General features: G+C 52.3%; 6 protein-coding genes across 6 annotated transcripts; 4 read left to right on the top strand and 2 right to left on the bottom strand.

Annotated features, from left to right (window-relative positions):
- Positions 1-4,332: 4,332 nt before the first annotated feature.
- Positions 4,333-6,390, top strand: BO66DRAFT_407819 (arrestin family protein; the record flags this gene model as incomplete). Its single annotated transcript, XM_025649083.1, has 5 exons — positions 4,333-4,391; positions 4,475-4,618; positions 4,683-5,001; positions 5,060-5,488; positions 5,542-6,390. 5 exons carry the CDS (start codon positions 4,333-4,335, stop codon positions 6,388-6,390), a joined length of 1,800 nt encoding a protein of 599 aa, XP_025508253.1.
- Positions 6,391-7,538: 1,148 nt separating this feature from the next.
- On the top strand, positions 7,539-10,025 carry BO66DRAFT_106188 (PH domain protein). Its single transcript, XM_025641796.1, has 5 exons — positions 7,539-7,554; positions 7,664-8,031; positions 8,117-8,242; positions 8,322-8,414; positions 8,474-10,025. Exons 2-5 carry the CDS (start codon positions 7,906-7,908, stop codon positions 9,674-9,676), a joined length of 1,548 nt encoding a protein of 515 aa, XP_025508252.1. The 5' UTR covers positions 7,539-7,554; positions 7,664-7,905; the 3' UTR covers positions 9,677-10,025.
- Positions 10,026-10,554: 529 nt separating this feature from the next.
- BO66DRAFT_434236 (uncharacterized protein) lies at positions 10,555-11,764 on the bottom strand (the record flags this gene model as incomplete). Its single annotated transcript, XM_025650766.1, has 2 exons — positions 10,555-11,281; positions 11,355-11,764. The coding sequence occupies 2 exons, from the start codon at positions 11,762-11,764 to the stop codon at positions 10,555-10,557; spliced, it is 1,137 nt and encodes a 378-aa protein (XP_025508251.1).
- Positions 11,765-13,069: 1,305 nt separating this feature from the next.
- Positions 13,070-14,644, top strand: BO66DRAFT_387881 (lactoylglutathione lyase GLO1). The gene is made up of 5 exons (XM_025646417.1): positions 13,070-13,205; positions 13,302-13,358; positions 13,446-13,481; positions 13,571-14,284; positions 14,348-14,644. Exons 2-5 carry the CDS (start codon positions 13,325-13,327, stop codon positions 14,527-14,529), a joined length of 966 nt encoding a protein of 321 aa, XP_025508250.1. The 5' UTR covers positions 13,070-13,205; positions 13,302-13,324; the 3' UTR covers positions 14,530-14,644.
- BO66DRAFT_467725 (uncharacterized protein) lies at positions 14,459-16,710 on the bottom strand. The gene is made up of 2 exons (XM_025652595.1): positions 16,329-16,710; positions 14,459-16,266 (listed from the first exon to the last, which is right to left on the bottom strand). The coding sequence occupies exons 1-2, from the start codon at positions 16,505-16,507 to the stop codon at positions 14,769-14,771; spliced, it is 1,677 nt and encodes a 558-aa protein (XP_025508249.1). The 5' UTR covers positions 16,508-16,710; the 3' UTR covers positions 14,459-14,768.
- A 180-nt stretch (positions 16,711-16,890) lies between these two features.
- On the top strand, positions 16,891-19,581 carry BO66DRAFT_467724 (uncharacterized protein). Its single transcript, XM_025652594.1, has 5 exons — positions 16,891-17,349; positions 17,402-17,611; positions 17,664-18,112; positions 18,167-18,394; positions 18,468-19,581. The coding sequence occupies exons 1-5, from the start codon at positions 17,245-17,247 to the stop codon at positions 19,363-19,365; spliced, it is 1,890 nt and encodes a 629-aa protein (XP_025508248.1). The 5' UTR covers positions 16,891-17,244; the 3' UTR covers positions 19,366-19,581.
- Positions 19,582-19,667: the final 86 nt, after the last annotated feature.

Here is a 19,667-nt window from a genome sequence, read left to right as displayed (position 1 = left end):
GGCGAGCGGGCTGGCTGACCGTCCAACTTTCCTGACTTTTATCTAGACTCTAGAGTGCTTCCCGAGCCAGCATACTTGGTCGCGTCGATCCGCTACGGAAGCCAATTTCTGGTACAGGAGTACTTCTGATCTCATCGTCTGGATCTTCATGATAAGTCGATTGGTCCATTCGGATCTTCCTATCCTTGACAGTGATATGATGGCAGGTCTATCTATGCCGAAAGGGGACACCGGACAGGACAGGGCTGGGCCGCAGGCCAGAGGACTCGGCAAGCCGAAAAAGGCCTATGGGCCCCTGGATCTTAACGGAGCACGGCATTCCGTGCCTTGTCTGACTCTTCGCTCCTGAGTCCTGGGTCTTTGGGCCCGTGCTTCGTCTAGACTGAATTGGTAACTGCACGATTAGAACTTTTTGGTCGCCCGGCTGTGGCGATAAACTGGCATGGACGACGCTTCATCTTCGAATGATTCTTACCCAATCCAGGCGCGGAGCTTACGTGCCTGTGTCGAGCACGTGCTGGGATTGTGTGGGTGCAAGACGAAATGCCCCTTGAAAACCAAGCCTTACGGCTGTAAACGCCAAGAGCCATGAGAACTGTGTAAACTGTGTAGTCTACCTCTACAGAGTTCATCGCAGCGAACGGGGAATCATGATGATTTCGTATCAGGTTGCGGAAGAGTGCAAGGCGAGAACAAGATCTTAAAAGTTCACCTTCGGGAGGATTTTTCAGTGATCATGATTTGTGGTTTGCAACATCCCGAAGCCACAAATCGCAAGTGGGCCGCCAAGTTGAATTTGTTCTTGTATTCCGGCCCACCTGATTGACTTTTCTGGCTCGGATGATGTGATCACTCGATGTGGTTCTGCAAATCACTCCTCCGATGATCTGGTTCGGGCATTCCTTTTGACTCACCGCGTCGATTGGCATACAATTGTCTCGTCCGTCATAGATAGCGATTGCAGACTTGGCCATTCACTGACCGTCAGGGACCGAAATCCCTCTTGACTCTTGACAACGGAGCAGTGGGCCCAGGCTCTTGTCAAGCCGAAAAATCTTAGCATCTGCCAAAACTAAAAGGGGCCTGGAACATGCTTATCGCATCATAGTTTGCATCAAGAGTCCGAGTCGCGACAACCTCCTTCCGAAACGAATTCAATCGGCGTCACTCTTACGGTATATACCGGCTGATTTCGATTGCGCTCTTTCTATTCCGAGCAATATTTGAGACGGCAAGTCGTACTCATAGTCTAGCTTGCGATAACCATCGAAATTTCGGGTGGATGACAGCCGGCCGCCGAAAAGGATGCGGTTTCCCCCGACCCTCGCCGGAACAGTCCCCGAGAGCGCCCGATAGCGGTGTATGATATTGATGCATCGACAAGTTTAGTCTACCCGGGTCCACCGTCCCAAGTCGGATGGACTAGGTAGGAAGTGGTAGGTAGGTAGTACATAGTAAGTCTTAGGTGGTGAGTAGCTACGGAGTAAACCAGAGGGTCCGACTAGGAGATCGAAGTGTCCGTTCTAGAAGCCGGTCGGTCGCCCTCTCACACGAAATGTTTTTCTGATACCCCTCCTAGTATATGGACTCTGCGGGCGCCCCATTACCCATGTCAGTTGACTCCCAGTTCTGAGGGTTGCAGCCGAGCTTGCTGAAATCATGTCCAGTGCGTGAGTGTTCTGCATCCTCGTGCGCTGAGCTGCAGCAGGAGATATTGAAGCTTTGGAGATCGTCTTTGGCTGGAGCCGTGTTGAGCAATACGTACTTTATCATCTGAAAATAGAACCTGTCATACTACCACGGTCATCAAAACCAACTGCAAGTTGACATCGGGCTGTTGAGCATACTTTTACTCACATTTGTCTCAGAATCGAACGGCCAATGTAACGCTGATAGTTAAAACTCCACACATTGTGCGTAGATTACGCCAACGCCCCGCCCATATCAAAAGTCTCGAATCTGCCCCTCCTTTGTGTGAAGCTGGGTAGCGCAATTGGGTGGTCTTATGTACGAGTATATCGGTCGGTCACACCAATTCATGTTGCTAACTTCAACTGTCAAAGATACCCGTGGTGGAGTGTGGCCCGGAACGCTAATGGTGCTGCCCGAAGAAAATCAAATGGATGGATGATTGTTCTCCACTTCAGGCATGGGTTTGCGAAAACTTGAGCTTCATCCTTGATAGTTGAAAGCTCGGGAAGGGTTGCTGTCACATCGATTCCAACAGAGACCCCTACACCTCACTAACTTTTTATTCAATTATCCTTTCCCCTGCGATTGATTTCATGTGCTTGTTTCGCCCCCTCTCCAATCATACCTATTCCCGAGAGGATTGGCATGGCTTGAGCTGTTGGCTGGATGTCATGCCACCCGGCAGTTGGCCTCGGGGAGGACTGCATGAATTATTCCGTGAGGAGGAGAGGCGGAGAGGGGAAATCGTTGTAGCAAGCGAACAACATATGATACCGAATGTTGCAGGGCTCCCGGTAGCATGATAAGCAGATAGATCATCATCCTTGTGGGGCACCAGGAGTGACGAATACTAGGGTGAACTGGAATTGGTCACGATCTCTTGCATACTCCCTGCAGGTGGGATCCAAAGCTGCTGCGGTGCGACCTGCGACTGCATGGCTGTGCGTGCGTGCGTGCGTGCGCGCGCGTGTGTGTATGCGCTTTGGTGTCCATGAAACCGAGGGGTAGTGTATGTGAGAGCTCATGAGATCCAGTAACAGAAGAGATATTGGCTGCTTCTCATATCAAAAGAGATTCGAGACATGGATGAGGTCGGGGAGTAACAGCGGGCAGTAGCAGCGGGAAGATGCGACTTTGGAGGTGATTTACCTCAAGGAGACTAGACTAGACCGCGTATCATCATGCGGGAAGGATGATCCCGAGGTTTGCACACTTACGGTACAGCTGAGATACTCCGTACTCATACTGAGTACTGTACTGCCAACTCCACAGTAGACTACGCATGTCCTCATCCCTATCGCCATACTGATCGTCGCTATCGTTACTCTTCAGTGTGGCTGTTGTACCTGAATTACGTGTAGGCCTTGGCCACCGGATAACCAGACAGCCGTCTAGGGCTGATCTTACGAGGGCGTGATCGACTCGACCCCGACGCATCTCAGGCGACGGAAAAATTCTCAGGGTCAGACCTAATACTCATAAGACTAATAAGGTCCTCCGGATCCTGCTGATTGCGGATGTCACTGTATGCTATCTCTTGGCTTAGGATTACCTTGTGCGAAGTAACTCGAAGTAACTCTCCATACTCTCAGCCATTGTTCTGCTCCTGCACTCGCAAACCAATTTTTCCGGTAGGCAGCCAATCCGTCCCTTTCATCTTCTTACCCTTCCTTCATTCACAATTCCTGCTTTGTTTGTTGCTTGAATACAACCTTTTCTTGCCAATTTCTTTCTTTCTCTATTGACTCACTCTATGGGGACTTCCTCAGTGAATGACTCTGTGGAGAAGAGTTGGTCTTTGTTCATCATCGATTGACTAACCGCCATTCCAGAACCCTTCTGAGTGTGATCGCATCATCTCATTCATCATCTCATCCTGTTCTATCTTTAGTCGACACAACATCTCAGTGTCGGACTTAGTCAGCTCTGTCTCTCTCTCTCTCTCTCTCTCTCTCTCTCTCTCTCTCTCTGTGGAGTTGATCGCATCAACTCCGGTTCTCACAATCCCTTGAATTTGCCCTCCTACCTAAATCCAATTTATCCATCCTTCAAACTACGTACTACTCGGACTAGTTGGGTATTTTACTACGGTTCCCGCCTTGCCACAGCCGGCCTCACGAGCGACACTCCGAAAAAAAAGACCCAGTGACGGAAACGGCTGCACTTTCAAGGCTCCACCACCACCATTTCCTTGCTTAGGCTGTGGGACCCGTTGTCGACCCCGTTTGGACTTTTGGTCTGCAAATCGAATCTGGACGGCACTCCTAAGCAGTCCCAAGCAGTGCACTCACTACTCAAGAAGCCAGCCCAGCATATCACGGCCAGGCTTATTTTTCTTCTGAATTTTTTTTTTTTTTTTTTTGCCTTTTTATTTTTCGGCCCCCCCGTCGCATCATTGCGGGTTTTTTTTCCCTCTTTTCTTTTATCTTTTTCCCTTTTTTTTTTTATTTCCCGTTTTGATTTTCCCAGACTGGGTCCTCCCTTTCTCAAGTCTAAATTAATACATCTACCTCCCCCTCCCACACCCATTACTCACTTCCTGCCATCCCACCTTTCCAGGCATAACTACACCTTCGTCTTACCTGGCCTACGTTTGCTCTACTGACAGCTGCAAATAAGCAGCTGTTAGAATAAGACGTCATGGCTCTCAGTTTCTTCGGTGCCGGAGGCGCCAGTCACGCGAAATACTTCGATATTCGGTGAGTCACTTCCATCGCACTTACTCCGGTATGCCGGCTGCAACTCCGATTTGACTAACATACCCCTCCCTCGCGCCAAACAGTCTAGATGAAGACTATATTGTCTTCCGAGGAGGTGAAGAAGAGGCTGCCAGTGCTCATTTGAGTGGAAAGCTACTTCTCTGTCTCTCTGAACCTCTCTCCATCAAGCACATCCGACTCCACCTCACCGGCATCTCTCGTGTCTGGTATGTGATGCCTTCCGACCCGTCGCAAATTCCCGGATCTCGCTCACTAACAATCTCCTCGTAGTTGGCACTTGCCTTCCACCACTGCCGGCGGTGGTAGAAAGTCCTGGAGGGAGAAGGTTTTCTACGAAAAGACGTGGCGATTTAGAGAGGCGGGTAAGAGCAAAACCGAAGTTCTGCCGGCCGGCAACTACGAGTACCCGTTCGACATCGTCCTCGAGGGTTCAATGCCAGAGAGTGTTGAAGGTCTGACCGACACCTATGTCACCTATCGCTTCAAGGCGGAAATTGGACGCAAATATATGAAAGACATCACCGTTCGCAGGCCTCTCCGCATCATTCGTACTCTCGAGGCCAGTGCCCTCGAGCTTGCCCACGCTATGGTAAGCAACCTCAACCTCAGGAAACCTTGCGATGCCCACTAACCCGCAAACGTCGCAGTCGGTTGAGAATGTTTGGCCCAACAAGATCGAATATTCCATCAGCACCCCGACCAAGGCTGTCGTTTTTGGGACCAGCATCCGTGTGGATTTCAAGCTCATCCCTTTGCTGAAGGGACTCAGAATCGGCCAGATTGTCTCTCAGCTCATTGAGAGTCACGACCTCACTCTCAATCCTGAAGATCCCGACTCGATCCGCAACACCTACAAGAGTACTCGCACTATCTTGAACGATGAGCATGAAGTTGACGAAGAGAGCGGCCTCGATGTTATCGACGAGATGGCTGAAGGATACCAGTTCACGCGTTATCTGGATCTGCCGAAGACCCTGGCTCGCTGCTTGCAGGACACAGACACCCGGGGCATCAAGATCCGCCATAAGCTCAAGTTCCGTGTTCAGCTCCTTAACCCCGATGGTCATGTTAGCGAGGTACGCATTTTTCATTTCCCAATACTCACAAATCTCTTTCTAATTTTCCACAGCTCCGCGCTACACTCCCCGTCTCTATCTTCATCTCCCCTAACCTCGCCATCGATGAGAACAACAACTTGATCGACCAGACCCCTCAGTCCGCACAAAGAGCAATCAGCGACATCGCTCAGCAAGCTCCTCCCTTGTATGGCGAGCACCAGTTCGATCAGTTGTACAGCGAACTTGACCCTTCGGGTTACCGAACACCGGGACCGGGAAGTGGTCCTGGCACTCCTTTCGGAGCCCTTAGCCGCAACATCTCCGTGGAAAACCTTGCTTCGATGAATGCGTTGACCAACACCGATATCTCAGCGTCTGCATTGCATAGCCGTCTGTCAAGCCTTCGTGCCAACCTACACAATCACCCCTCGCCGCCTGAACACGAACATCATTCAGATACTGAAACCCGCCGCCTTGGCGTTCCCCCCGATTATTTCGGACCTTCTTCGGGGGGCTCGGGCTCAAATTCCCACAGTCCCGCCAGTCCCGAGCTTTCCCGACGCCCCTCGGATGAAGTCATTGATCACGACCCTATTCACTCCGGCATGGCTACTCCCTACCATCCCCAGTACGCCGAAGTCGAGACCCTCAGCCGTGTCCCTAGTTATTCTACAGCCGTTCGTACCAGTGTGCGCCCGTGCGACTCTGGGCTGCCGGATTATCAAGCGGTGATCGCCGAGGACGTTGTCTCTTCCACTCCCCAGTCCCCCCAGCAGGCTTACATCCGCAGCCGTGGGAGCAACACATACCTGCCTTCTTTGGACTCCCTTCAGACTCGTACTGGCTTTCTCGGCTCTCGTGCTCCCCATCACGACGATGATGACCGACGCTTGCGTCTCGTTCAAGCTCGCGCCCGGTAAACCTAGGTCGCTTCAACGTGCGTCTTTCGAATCTTATCACGAGACACGCAAAAACTACGATTCTGGGCGTGGCCGGCTCCCCCCTGCTTATCACCAAACATACTACAACCGCACATAATTATCCACTACGAATGGACGCGGGACGTCTTGAAACATCGCATTACACCCTAGCTCATGTCCTCGAAACACAGTCCGCACTTACCGTCTCTTGACAACAGCATCGACCTCACGACGGTACTTCTCAAACACATGTTGCATGGTTGGATTGGCGCGCAAGGATAGGAAGATGGAATAAATGGCGTTTGCAAATAAATAATAGAAGGACTGGGACATTACGGACAATAACCTGGCGTTAACTTTGCTTCTCTTCTCTTTACCTCTTTACCTCTGGATCTCTTCTCTGAAATCTTCATTCGGAAGACGGGTACATTTACGAGTTACGGTCATGACCAGCAGCAGTTCATATGATATCTGCATTATGTATTTAAAAGCATCAAAAAACAAGAGAAAGACGCCATGAGACTACATATTTCATGATCATCATCATCAGCATCATGGCTTGATATGAATTGAATCATGAAACTTGAAACTTACAGAAGATACTCCGGTCATGTTGATATGTAAGTTGTCAAGTGGTTTGTGCAGAGTGCTCTCTTTGTATGGATGTCAGGGATGATATCATTTTGAGGATGGGGTGGGCGGTGTGGGCGGTGTGGGCGGTGTGGGTGGCAGTTTTTGCCGGCCCGATCTGGAAAGGTGTGTGAGAGGAAATAGTGGGGCCGGAATCGGGCATCTCCATTGCACTTTTCCCCATGGCTGCAATTGGCATGCTTGCTTGCTTGCAGAGTTCCCGATGCATTTCTAGGCTCTCTGGGCTCTCTCAACTGCATCTCGATGATGGCCTAACGGAATTGAGCTGCCTGTCCGGATTGAGTGAGGTACGGTTCAGTCCCAGCTTAGCGAGACAGGAAAGTCAAAAGGAAAAGAAAAGGAGGGGTCGACGACATCCCTCATGGGCGGTGACTTCATCGGTCGATCCCCTTTCCTCTCCTCGACGAACAACGAGCTGCTCATAAACTCGCCTTCAACCCCTCTTCTATTCTCTTGATCCTCGATCGTCTGCTTCTAAACCATCTCTGCATATTGGGAGAGACTGACTGCACTGTATGTCATTTGACTTTTAATTCTTTTTTCTCTTCCCTTCAGTCCTGCTCCCCCTTTTCTTTCTCCATCCGTCGTCGTCATCCGCGACAGCCGTGACTGACATTCGCAGTTCCTATTCCCGTCCCTTACCAGAGGAGCCCCACCTCCGCTTCAGCGTGGAACTCGACAAAGACAAGCCCCCCTAATCATCCGACTAGTCCTCGATCGCGCTTCCGGCTCCTCCACTCCTGCGCATCTGCAGCAGCGGCATTTTCCCCTTTACCTGTCATCTTTGCCCTCGATCGACTCGACCGCTCCGACCACCAGGTGTTTGCGAACCATACGCATTCTTCAACCTAAATCGCAGCAGCAATGTCGGCCACCACCAGTCCCATCGAGCAAAAGCTCCCTGAGCGTACAGCGACCATTGGGAGCACCATGACCCGGCGCACCTCGGGTAGTGACGACGAGGCCATTCCCGACTCCGATAGCAATGAGGTATGCCGCGATAAGACATTATCCATCGCAAACCTCGAGGAAATCTAACTTACGGACTGCGCTAATTGTTATTTCTGCTCGTCAGACCACCAACCTTCTCCTTGAACGTCTTCGAGCTTGGAAGCACATGTGTGGATACCTGGAGGACTATGTTTCGACAACTGCCAAGATCTCGAAGTCGCAAGCGAAGGATTTCGAGAAGGTCTTGAAGGTGCGCGAAGCTAGGACCTTCGCCTATTCATGAAAGCTGTGTGGCGTCAGATGCTGATTGAGATGTAATTATTGCGCAGACTGTCAACGAGCCGCTCCGGGAAGGGCACCACTTCTCTCAAAGTGTGGGCGGAGTTGCTTCATGGTTCGAGAACGTCAGGTCCAACACTCAGGTATGCTGCCAGAACGTGGAATCTTGTCGCATCAATCACAGCTGCTAAGAGATCTGCAGGGTATGGTAAACTTGTACCTCGACTCGGAAAAGAACCTGAAGGGGTCCGTACTTCCGACGCTGGAGCGCCTTCACAAGGAAATCAAGGCCAAGTCCAAAGAGCTCCAGGGAGGAGCTGCGAAGGGTGCTAAGGCCGTTGATAAGGCCCGGGGAGTCACTCAAAAGCATATCGAATTACTCGCCCAGCACACGGCCACGCTGGATGCGGCCCACGGTAACAAGATCGACACAGCGCACGACCCTTACATCTTGCGTCGGGGTGTTGTTCATCGCCTGAACAAGCAGGTCATTGAGGAGAATAACAATCGTCAAGATATTATTGCGGTACAGAACAACTTCCAGCAGTTCGAGGCTCATGTCCTGCAAACCGTTCAGAGCGCCATGGAGCAGTTCACCGTCTACATGACTACCCAGCTCGACCGCCACCGGACCATGTACAGCGACATACTTGCCTCGGCACAGCGCGTTCCGCCTGACTTCGAATGGGTCAACTTTATGACCCGAAACGACCATATTCTCGTCAACCCTGACGCCCCTCCGAGGTCTCTTGCCAATATTACTTTCCCCAACCAGGACCACCGTGCCACCAAGCCTCTCATTGAGGGCCTCCTTGAGCGCAAGTCCCGCGCCATGCTTAAGGGCTACAGCAGCGGCTATTACGTCGTGACCCCCGCTCGGTACTTGCACGAATTCAAGGACAACGATGACCTTCGCAAGGACCCTCATCCTGAGCTTTCCCTCTATCTTCCCGACTGCGTCATTGGTGCCATCGACGGCGTCAAGTTCAACGTCAAGGGCAAGGATGTCTCTGGAGGCAAGGTCGGAAATGCCTTCCACACCAACACCGAGTTGAGCTTCAAGGCCACCAACCCGAACGAGGCCGAGAAATGGTGGACCATCATCAAGGACGCTACTCGTGGTCCGGCACACACTAGCAGCGGCGCCACCACGTCGCCGACCACCCCCGCCCCCATCGACACGAATCAGCCCCCCGCCTACGCTGAGAAGGAGGCTGCTTCCGCCGGCGGCGCCACTCAAGCCCAGACTCCCATCACCCCTGCCAGCGCGGCTCCCGCCAGCGCTGGGCCCGCCGGTATCACCCGCACCGATACCAGCGGTACCGGCACTTTGCCCACCGTCAACACCACTGCAACTGCGGCTGGTGCCCAAGCTCCTTCCCCTACTGTGCAGAAGACCGCCTGAGCGGTCTGTGGATGTAGTCAGTCGGATTTTCCTTTTTGGATCGATGCACAGTCGACTGCTTTCTGTTTTCGCTCTGATTAAGCGGTGGATTCTGTTTGTTTCGCAAAGTAACCAAATCACTTGTGGCCTCTTCCGTTATCATGTGCCTCTGACCTCCGAGTCCCATATTTTCTCCTCATTTACCTTCAATTTGCCAGGAGGCGTAGCTTGATTGTACTGACTATAATCACCAAGCGGCAAGCCGCTGCTCTAAAACACGTTTCTCTAATGTATTGAACCTTGGATGCTAGTGCTATTGTTGCTAGTTTGGCTAATGAAAGCTGGATTGCGTTAGGCCACTATCGTGAGTGAGCGATACCCTGTTCCTGTGTACATGTACTGTAGTATTCCCTTCGTCGTGAACAGGACAGAAAGGTGAAAAGGGTTGTAATCAATTGATCCATGGACTTGATGGTATTTGAACAGTAGAAATAGCTATGGACGGAAGACGCTTCGAGGGCACAAGAAACAAATGGAAAGTGCGAATGAGAATACATATGCTTGAACCTATATGTCACGCAAAGCCCGATCTGTGTTCAAACGGTTGATGACAGTACCAGCAGATAGACGGGATGATGATGTTGGTGGTGATGGACGACGACGATGATATCATGAGCCCGCTCAGAGAGTATGAAAGAAGAATAGATAGATGGCTGGAGATTCAGGTCGAAGAGTCAGGTAGATAGCTTGCCAGACCAGATGTGAATTCCGAAATTGGTGAAGAGGTTTGAGCGAGCAGCTGGACTTCTGAAACACGGGTGATCTGAAAGACCATTAGGCGTATAGCGGCAGCAGCAGGACAGAAGGGAAGTAGGGGAAATGGGAACGGTGACAGGGCTCTAGAAGTCCTCCGGACTTTCTAGGTCTTCTAGCTTTTGGCTTAGGAACCGACCCAAGGCGGCGGATTTGGACTCTAGGGCGAGAAGGATCTCCGGCGCAGCGGAGAGGTTCAGCGTGGCCAAACGGGCAAGGTCGCTACTGCGGTCGATCTCGTATTGGGTCTCTAGGTGCGGGTCTGTTTGCGAGTCGCTTGTGTCACCGCCGCCCACGCCACCACCACCACCTGGAGCGCTGGCGCCGTTACTTCGGCCGCCCCCGGTGTTGGATGATACGACGCTGGCGTAGGTGCGGACATTGTGGGTGTTGTTGGAGGTGGAGTCGGGGGTGTTTGCGCCTGATGCATGGTGGTGGTGGTGGTGCGTGGAGCCGTTCGGGGTTGCGTGTGTGTGACCGTTTGTGGTGCTAGCGGATGCATCCTGGGCGCTGTTGCTGCCCAATTTGGAGGGTCCGATGGCGGCCAGGAGGACCTTGTCGGCTATTGGGGTGATGACGGCGACCGAGTCGTCGAGCTCAAAGACAATCGATCCGACGTCGCCGAGGGATACAGAGGGAGTGGTCACGTATGACGAAGGATGGCTGGCGGGGTTCACGCCGGTGAGGTTGCCCGTCGAGGCATTCTTTGCGTAACAGGTATAGGCTGCGCCGTAGGTGGCGCTTAGATTGCGGAGTTGGCGGGATGGCAGGTTCGAGGCGTAGGCGAAGATGGCGCCGTTGGTAGAAAAGACTCTGTCAAGTATGTGTGATTAGCAGATGTCTATTGGCGGTAAGTTTCTTGCAGTGGACGGATGTATGTACACACATTATCGACGTGATTTCGGGAGGTGAGAGGTTGTCTTCTAGCAGGTCACTTAGGGCCTCCGCATCTAACATCTTGATATCTGGAAGTCCGGGAATCATGGCGATTGTAATGTCCGTGGACGGCTCGTGGCAAGCTTCTGGTGCGGTGTTGCTGCTGCTACTGCTGATATGTTCCTCGATGACCCAGTCTTTCGGCGGGGACCAAGAACAGTCCTCCGGGAAGAAGAAGCAGTTGTCCCAGTAGTCGCGGTCGTTGTGGTCGTATTCTATCGGGTCCTCCGAGTATCCAAGGAGATCTTGAGCGTATTGAACTGGGCTTCGTTCCCAGTATGGACGGTACGGGGGTTCGGGGAGAGCGCTGGGTTTCTGACTAGGATAGTCCGGGCGGACTGGTTGCTTGAATTCAGCCATATTTTCTCTAGAGTAGTGATGGAACAGGATTGCTATTGGGGATGGATGTAACAGAAGGAGACGAAGTTGTTGTGCAAACCAAGTGCGCTATGGTTGTGGAGAGATAGATTCGATGTTTTGGGAAAGGCTCTGGGGGGTGTGGTACAAGTGATATGCGAGGGATACAAGATGCTCTGGTTCGCTCAAGGCTGACACTAGGCAAACAGCTCGTAGGCTCGCACTTTCTTTGCATATAGAACATCATGGTAGTCATAAGCAGCCGGTCGGTGCGCAATGACGTTCCAGAACCCGGGGAAGTGAGCCGCGGGGGGGGGGCGCATGTCTCAGGGAGGAATGACGGGCTCGGGTGCATGGCCAGCATAACAGGCAAACGCGAGAACACGAAGCAGCATCGTAGTAGGCAAGGCAAAGACAAGCGAGAAGTAAAAAAGAAAAAGGAAGAAAGTTTAGGGGCGTTGCTGTTCAGGTGGCCAACAAGCATGAGAAGCAACGTCTGCCGCGTATGCGATGATCATCTGGCAAAGGATGATCCTGAAGAGACGGGAGAAAGGAAATGAAGAGCAGAGCAGAGCCACAAACCTTATTGTGATGTATGTGATGAGTTCGCGCCAAGATAGGCAGAGGAATGCAAAGAGTGGTGCACCGCAATGGCTCGAGATTAAGTTGGAGAGATGTTGAGGAGGAAGAGGAGGAGGAGGTGATGGTGGAGAAGGTCGAAGCCGACAGACCGACCGACTAGAGAAGACGCTCAGCTACGGTCGTTTGGCCGGCAGAATCCTCCCTGACGTGGGGGGTGACTTTCCGCCTTTGGTCACCGCCTTGTCAGCTATCAAGAGAAGCTCGAAGAATACTTCACAGCCATGGGACAGTATCATGATTGCATTAGTCAATTGAGATCAGTTGTTGCAGTAAGCGTTGAATTTAGCAAGAATGACAATCTCTTAGCATTTTCTTCTCTTTGACCCGCTTCTCATTTGGAGATCTACGACCAACATCATTCAGAGTATCTAAGAATCACCTAACTACGGAGTACTTCGTAATTTGTTGACATTCTACACCCCCCAACTTTCACCAAGTTCCAAACTACTGGCTAAAACAGCTCTTCTGGAATTGCAGCTCTTCTGGAATTGAAGATATATACCCAGAGCTTGATCAGACCGTCTACTCATTCTCATGATTACTTATTGGATTCGCGATAGCTTCATAATTGGGTTCACTAATCATGGGAGTGGATTAATAAGATAGCGTCATACTACACCGTGGACCCCACCTTTTTTTTCGCGGGCTTCTCCTCATTACTTGAACGTTTATTTAACGGGTTTGTTAGTTCTTCTTGTCTACCCCTCTTCCTGAACTTCCTCCCCTCCATTCATGTTCTCCCTTCCATTCTTCCGCTCCTCTTTCTCCCGGGTCCTCATTCCTAAATTCCCCCTTGTGCCTGGTACGGATCTTCTCCATCCATCTCCGAAGCTTAAAGCTGGACTGTATCTGGACTGGCAGTTAACCCCACTTCCCCCAAGCTAATCATGCTTTGCAGGAACCAGTCGATCACTCGCAACCATGGCCACCGATACCTCCAAGTATAAGCTTCACCGTTAGTAATGGCCTGAGCGATCCTTATCTCACAGACGCATTGAAACAACAGACTAACCGACGGCATGGCGGTTGGAAAAAACCATAGACACCATGATTCGGGTCAAGGACCCGAAGAAATCCCGTACGTGGAATCGCCCTCCCTTCCTGGCAGCAAAGTGCATGGAGCAGGTCTTGGCTAACGAGCTCCTCTGTTTTTTCCCCCTCAACTAGTGGAATTCTATCAGTTCCTGGGTCTCAACCAGCTGCAACGGCTCGATTTTCCGGAGAACAAGTTCTCGCTGTATTTCCTGGGGTACAACGGACCGCAGTCGCTGCAGGGCGGGGGCAGCCACTTCACCGACCGGAACGGGGTGCTGGAGCTGACGCACAACCACGGCACGGAGGAGGACCCCAACTACAGCGTGGCGAACGGCAACACGGAGCCGCACCGGGGTTTTGGCCATATCGCCATCTCCGTCGACAACATCGAGCAGGCCTGCCGGCGGCTGGAGGAGGCCGGCTACGAGTTCCAGAAGAAGCTGACCGAGGGCCGCATGCGCCACATCGCCTTCGTCAAGGACCCCGATGGGTACTGGGTCGAGCTCATCCGCCGCCACGATGAGGACCGCGGCACCACCACCGACCCGGCCAGCTACCGCTTCAACCACACCATGCTCCGCGTCAAGGACGCCGAGGCCAGCCTCAAGTGGTACCAGGAGGTCCTGGGCCTGACCCTGCTGCGCACCAGCGAGAACGAGGCCGCCGGCTTCAACCTCTACTTCCTCGGCTACCCCGCCGCCAACCCAGAGCTCAAGAAGGACGCCAAGAACCCCGTCGCCGAGTGGGAGGGCCTCCTCGAGCTCACCTGGAACTACGGCACCGAGAAGCAGGAGGGCCAGGTCTACCACAACGGTAACACCGAGCCCCAGGGCTTCGGTCACATCTGTAAGGCAACCTCGTCCCTCAATTCTACTGGTGAATTTCTTGCTAATACTGGTTTGCTCCAAGGTGTCTCCGTTGATGATTTGAATGCCGCCTGTGACCGCTTCGAGAAGCTGAATGTCAACTGGAAGAAGCGTCTTACTGATGGTCGTATGCGGAATGTGGCTTTCGTCCTCGACCCGGATGGATACTGGGTTGAGGTGGTCCAGAACGAGGCACTTAAGCCTGCCGAAGTACCACTGGTGTAAATTAGCGTTGCCGCACCACCCCGGCGTCGGATCAATGTGTGCATTGATTCCTTCTGACTCGAACTGTATTTTGCGAGAAAAGCGGCTATGACATGGGAATATTGTGATATTAATATCTCACCAACGAATAGGTGACATAATCAGTAGTGAACTTCCTTGGGTCCATAATTTCATGAGGCCCATCAATGACCCAAGATATCAGCGCCGTTCTGATTATCGGCGGGTAAGCATGAGATCAATCATAGCTCAGCACTATCGATCTCCATCATCACGTCCCGCAGCCAAACCCCAGCAGATCTCTCCGCGGAGGTAGGCCAGGTCTCCGCCCCAACCGTCACAAGCGTAACTCTGCTCTCCCCGAACCCCTTCTCCCGACCCCAAAAACAGGCCCGCTGCATAACGTCCACCATATCGACCGCCTGTTGCGCCAGGACACGCTCCGAGTGGGTTTTGCGTCTAGCCGCAGTGGACTTTCGCTTCGCTAAGAGCTTCTGAACCGGGGCCGGGGCTCCTGGCTCCGTCTTCTCGAGGGCTTCACCGCGAGCAAATACCCTTACCCACGGTAGCGTCACTTCCAAGCGCTTGACTCCTCGGTTTGGGTGGTTCAACACCGCCGGACCGCTAATTCCGTAATCGAGTCCGTACGGCGGCCATCGCGAGACCGACTTTCTGCGACGGATGGCGCTCTGATTTGTTTCCTCGTCGTCCATATATTCTTCTTCAGCGATGGCAGCGGCAGCGGCAGCGGCGGCCTTCTCGCTGAGGTATGCCAGTATGGGCGACAGTGGGGGTGATGTGGCTGGACTCTCAGAGTGTGTTGATAATGCCGACATACTGCTGTCCGACAACGAGGGGTAATATTTGTAGATGCTTTCCTCAAAGATCTCCTGTGATGTCTTCGGCTGCAGAACGGGAATCGGGTACTCCGGTCCTGTCAGATACTCGGGGAATATACGGGGAACGTCTTTCCCCGCGGAACGGAGGAAGAGAATAGGAGAGGCGAAAGCATCGAAGTATCGTTCTGGGGCTGTGAAGTATGATCGTCGAGCTTTGAGAAGGGGGATCAAGTCGTGCGGGGCGGTGGGTGGCGTACTTGCTCTGGTCGCTGCGGTTCGCTTCTTCTGAGTTATGGCGTCAGCTGCCAGGGCTGCCGTCGACATCGGTGCCGGACTCGACTCTGTGGCATCAGGCATAGTAAGTAGACAATGCTCGTCGAGGCCAGTCCAGTCGCAGACTGGTTCGAGTGCTGCGACAGCGTGGACGGCTTGTGCTTCTGTAAGGGAAAGCATTATGGCTAGCGAGCCGCCGATGTGCGTGCCGATGACTCCGAGGCGCTTCGGCCGTAGGTATTGGTGAATCCAATCCAAGCCTGCGAGGGTGTCATGTACTGGGGTTGGATATTGATGAATAACCTTTTCTGGCGATGCTGGTCCCTCGCTGGTTGTTGCATCTGCCACAGAATTCGATACGGGCTTTTGTGCTTCTTGAGATGGGAACGGAGAATAGCCCAGCCGATAATTAATGGTTACTATAGTCGAGAGAGTGCTAGATGCGAGATCTTGCGCCAGCGACAAGCCGGTAGCGCTTTTCCCAGCGGAGACTGCGCCATGGTCACGTTGCTTAGCAGTTTCAGATGTCTCGCGATCAGCAATTCCAGGTTGCGTGAATAACGGTCCTGGAGGTAGATGAATGATCACACTCCCGTTCTGAAGCGGCAAGTCATCTGGATGAGCTATTCTGTGTCATAAGGTCAGCTTTCTGGGGAGGTTTGTTGGTGACATGGTTGGTGTTGACCTTACTGTAATGTAATCTGCCCATTATTCCCAACCGGGATATCAACGGCATAGTTGCTATACGTCGATGACGCGAGTTGCGCGCTTCTGCAGAGCGAACGGGTAGATCGAGGTCGCCACGCAAAGACGGCGGTGTAGCTCCTCACTGAGGCAAGCCCTGGCAGCGAGAATAGCAGGTGGCGCATAGCACCCTATGAGTAAATCTTATCAGGCGCAAGATGAAGGATGGAGTTGAGGATTGAATCAAGCATTGTTGATGGGGATTCGTTCGGCAGCCACAGGGAAGACACCAGACGCTAACCATTTTGGGAAGTGATCACAGGTCCGAGTTCATTTCCCAATTTGGAAGTCACCTTCATCCTCGCTCTATTCCCACCTGAGGTCAACAATTGAAGTCTCCATTCTGGATCTTCAGCGAGACCGACATCGTGCATTCATACTAGAGCTCTTTGCGACTGAGTTTCGATGGACTCGGAGCCAATTTGCTGACATACGTCAGCAAGGCAGCTGGTATCCCTGACGATGACGCTAAGAAGCAGCGAAGAATTGATTGGGAGGGTACTTATTATGAAACTGTGGCAAAGACAGAAATAGCCAGGCCTCCTTACATCGGCCTCAACTACTCCACCATGGTCTTATCCGACCATGATAGGCAATCTTGCCAAATCCCGTTCCTGCTACTGCATGAACAGATCGTCTGGTTCAGCCAATGATGTCAACGATATCCACCCCCGCCTGATTGATTGCCGGTGGCTTTATGAATGCCTGGACCGCGCGCCAACATGATTTCAACGTATTCCACCGTATATCGACTGAGGTGCAATTCTAGGGACCCAAAAAGACGGTAAGAAGACAGAGCCTGAAGAAAATATCTCGGTGACGATACAAGTGTCGGGAATTCAATACCGGCGGCCGCAGTGACATGGCAGGCGTACAGCCCGAAGCCTCTGCGAAACCAAACCAGGATGACCTTGTACCTGGCGTTCCAGATGAAGATCTGTGGTTATTGATCCGACGCTTCAATAAGGTACGCTTACTCACACCCATGGATCGTGCAGTGCCCAACTCATGACTTCAAGCAAATATATAATGTGCAAGCCACGTCTGAACCTCGTGCGGGTGACCTCGACCTCAATCCCGTCCAAGATGAACAATTTCCGCCAGAGAAAGTGCGAATTACACTGGAGAGGCTCTATGTCTCTGTTATTGTAGGGCTGATCACGTTGTACACTCATGTCGTCAGGTTGCGGTCGTGGAACGAGCCCCGACGTACCTCGGCCTTTTGTGCAGTACGTTGTCGATGCTTGAATCAACGCCCTATAGACTACTGACAGATTCAAGACCTACTTCGTCGCATGGTTTCGGGGTATTCTTGTTCCCACCATTTCTCTCTTTCTTGCTGCTTTGATTCTGTTTCCGTCACTCCGGCCCTTATTGTTTCCTAGTCTTACTCCTGAAGACAACGGGCCCAAGACCCAGCCACAGCAGGCCACAGACCAACCCAGCAAGCACAAGGGCGAAGCTGCGGAGCAAGAAGCCAATAGTCTCATGAACAGCATTGCTAAAATTGCAGTGAAAGCGGCGACGAGCAGACATGGCCAGGAAATTACTGGTGACAGTCTAGAAGAGACGCTTGCTTCAGACTCGACCACAGATGTCAATACCATCCCAGATGCTGCGGTGACGGGGGACGATACCAAAAGGTCCATGAGAAAGGCGGTCGCCAATGCAACCACCCAAGCGATGCGTGTAATCAGTGACGGCACCGACATTTACGAGATGTTCTCCAAGTACGAGGTCTGCACGCTGGCAATATGAGTACGTTCAAGCTAACCATCACGCAGCGTCCTTTCTCCGACGCCGCCCTTCACCTATGTGACGGCGCAGATCCAGCTAGTCGGTGTTCTTCTCTTGATCTGTCTGCTCACCTCCATCGTATCAAATGACTTCATTGTCAGAGCCAACAGCTTCACCCTCGGCTTTATCTTCTTTGGCGGTCCCATGCACCAGTACTCTATGAATTACCTTAATGAGAAATTCCCCGATTGGAAGAAATTCCTGGATCCACGAGAGTGCGTACACTATGCCGTGGAGAACATTTAATATTTATGATCAGACGTGCTAACCCAGAAATTATCCATTCAGAACCATTCTGAAGAACATCCCCACCAACGCTCAACTAACACTTACCCTACTCCGACTCTGCGAAACCAACAACACCCCGCTCCCCTCCCCACCATCCTCCCTACAACCCCACTCCAACAATCCCATACCATCATGGATAACCTACAAAGACAAGCTCAAGATCACAGCCACTGCTGCTGCTGCAGCTAGCTCAACCAGCCTCACCACAACCGCCACCGCTACCACCACCACATCCACATCCACCTCCGAGCCCTCCACCTCCAAGCGCAGGAGATTCCTCCCCCGCCTCCTCCGCATCCTCCGCACAACCATCACGCTCGCCACAAAGGGCCACTCCGCATTCAACCAAGCCATGGCAATCGCAGGCGCCACGCAGGGCACCAGACGCCTCCTCCTCACCATGCACCGCCGCAATTGGGAATGGGAGACCTCCGGCCCCGACACCTTTGACGCGAAATTCGAGCGTAAGCGCGGCACATTGGTCATCGACTCCTCCCCCTCCCCGTCCTCCTCATTCATCCCCCCAGAAAACGAGCCTTCAACCGCTCAGCTAGAAGAAGAAGAAAAGGGTGAGAGCTTAAATCCATCTCCGATCCTCTACTTCAGCACCCTCCACTCCGCCACCCTCGAGGACCGCCGACTCGAGCACCAGAAGAAAGGAACGGTCTTGTTCCAGATCCCCATCTCCCAAATCAGAGGTCTCCGCAAGACGGAAGGGCTGGGTTGGAAGGGGAAATTGATCGTGGAGTTGGCGGCGGGGAGCAAAGAGTCGGTGGATGGGTTGGTGATCTGCGGAGCCGAGGAAGGTCAGACGTATCATGTCACTGGGATGAAGGCGAGGGATCAGTTGTTCAATCGATTGGTGGCTATGGGGGGCCAGGCGTGGGAGAGGGCGTGAGCTCCTGGAAATGGTCTCTTTCGTCTGAGGGGGCATTTGGATATATTCCCTTTCATTGTCATTTGGCTGTTTATATGTTCTCATAGGAAATTACATGTGTGAAAACTTTTGCCAGACGTTCATGCATACATTATATGGACCTTCTTGGTTTTGTCGCTGGGAAATGAGCATCGTCTTGGCTGCAATGTATGGGTCGGTGATCGATTAGGAATTGATATGACAGGGATATATGTAGATGAATGGAGAAAAAGAGATCATTTGAATAAGCTGTGTAGAATGTATCTATTCTTGAGAGAAGTATT

The sequence above is a fragment of the Aspergillus aculeatinus genome, assembly GCF_003184765.1.
Source record: "Aspergillus aculeatinus CBS 121060 unplaced genomic scaffold BO66scaffold_3, whole genome shotgun sequence".
Taxonomy (NCBI): domain Eukaryota; kingdom Fungi; phylum Ascomycota; class Eurotiomycetes; order Eurotiales; family Aspergillaceae; genus Aspergillus; species Aspergillus aculeatinus.
This window is presented reverse-complemented; position numbering and strand designations above follow the sequence as displayed.

Excerpts from the sequence above, each read along its gene's own strand:
- BO66DRAFT_387881 (XM_025646417.1), top strand. The coding sequence starts at position 13,325 with ATGGCCACCGATACCTCCAAGTATAAGCTTCACC. Across the intron at positions 13,482-13,570 it reads CAAGGACCCGAAGAAATCCC|TGGAATTCTATCAGTTCCTG; the intron begins GTACGTGGAATC and ends CCCCTCAACTAG. Across the intron at positions 14,285-14,347 it reads CCAGGGCTTCGGTCACATCT|GTGTCTCCGTTGATGATTTG; the intron begins GTAAGGCAACCT and ends GTTTGCTCCAAG.
- BO66DRAFT_467725 (XM_025652595.1), bottom strand. The coding sequence starts at position 16,507 with ATGCGCCACCTGCTATTCTCGCTGCCAGGGCTTGCCTCAGTGAGGAGC. Across the intron at positions 16,267-16,328 it reads AATGGGCAGATTACATTACA|AATAGCTCATCCAGATGACT; the intron begins GTAAGGTCAACA and ends CTTATGACACAG.
- BO66DRAFT_467724 (XM_025652594.1), top strand. The coding sequence starts at position 17,245 with ATGGCAGGCGTACAGCCCGAAGCCTCTGCGAAACCAAACCAGGATGAC. Across the intron at positions 17,350-17,401 it reads TGATCCGACGCTTCAATAAG|CAAATATATAATGTGCAAGC; the intron begins GTACGCTTACTC and ends CATGACTTCAAG. Across the intron at positions 17,612-17,663 it reads GTACCTCGGCCTTTTGTGCA|ACCTACTTCGTCGCATGGTT; the intron begins GTACGTTGTCGA and ends GACAGATTCAAG.
- BO66DRAFT_106188 (XM_025641796.1), top strand. The coding sequence starts at position 7,906 with ATGTCGGCCACCACCAGTCCCATCGAGCAAAAGCTCCCTGAGCGTACA. Across the intron at positions 8,032-8,116 it reads CCGACTCCGATAGCAATGAG|ACCACCAACCTTCTCCTTGA; the intron begins GTATGCCGCGAT and ends TCTGCTCGTCAG. Across the intron at positions 8,415-8,473 it reads ACGTCAGGTCCAACACTCAG|GGTATGGTAAACTTGTACCT; the intron begins GTATGCTGCCAG and ends AGAGATCTGCAG.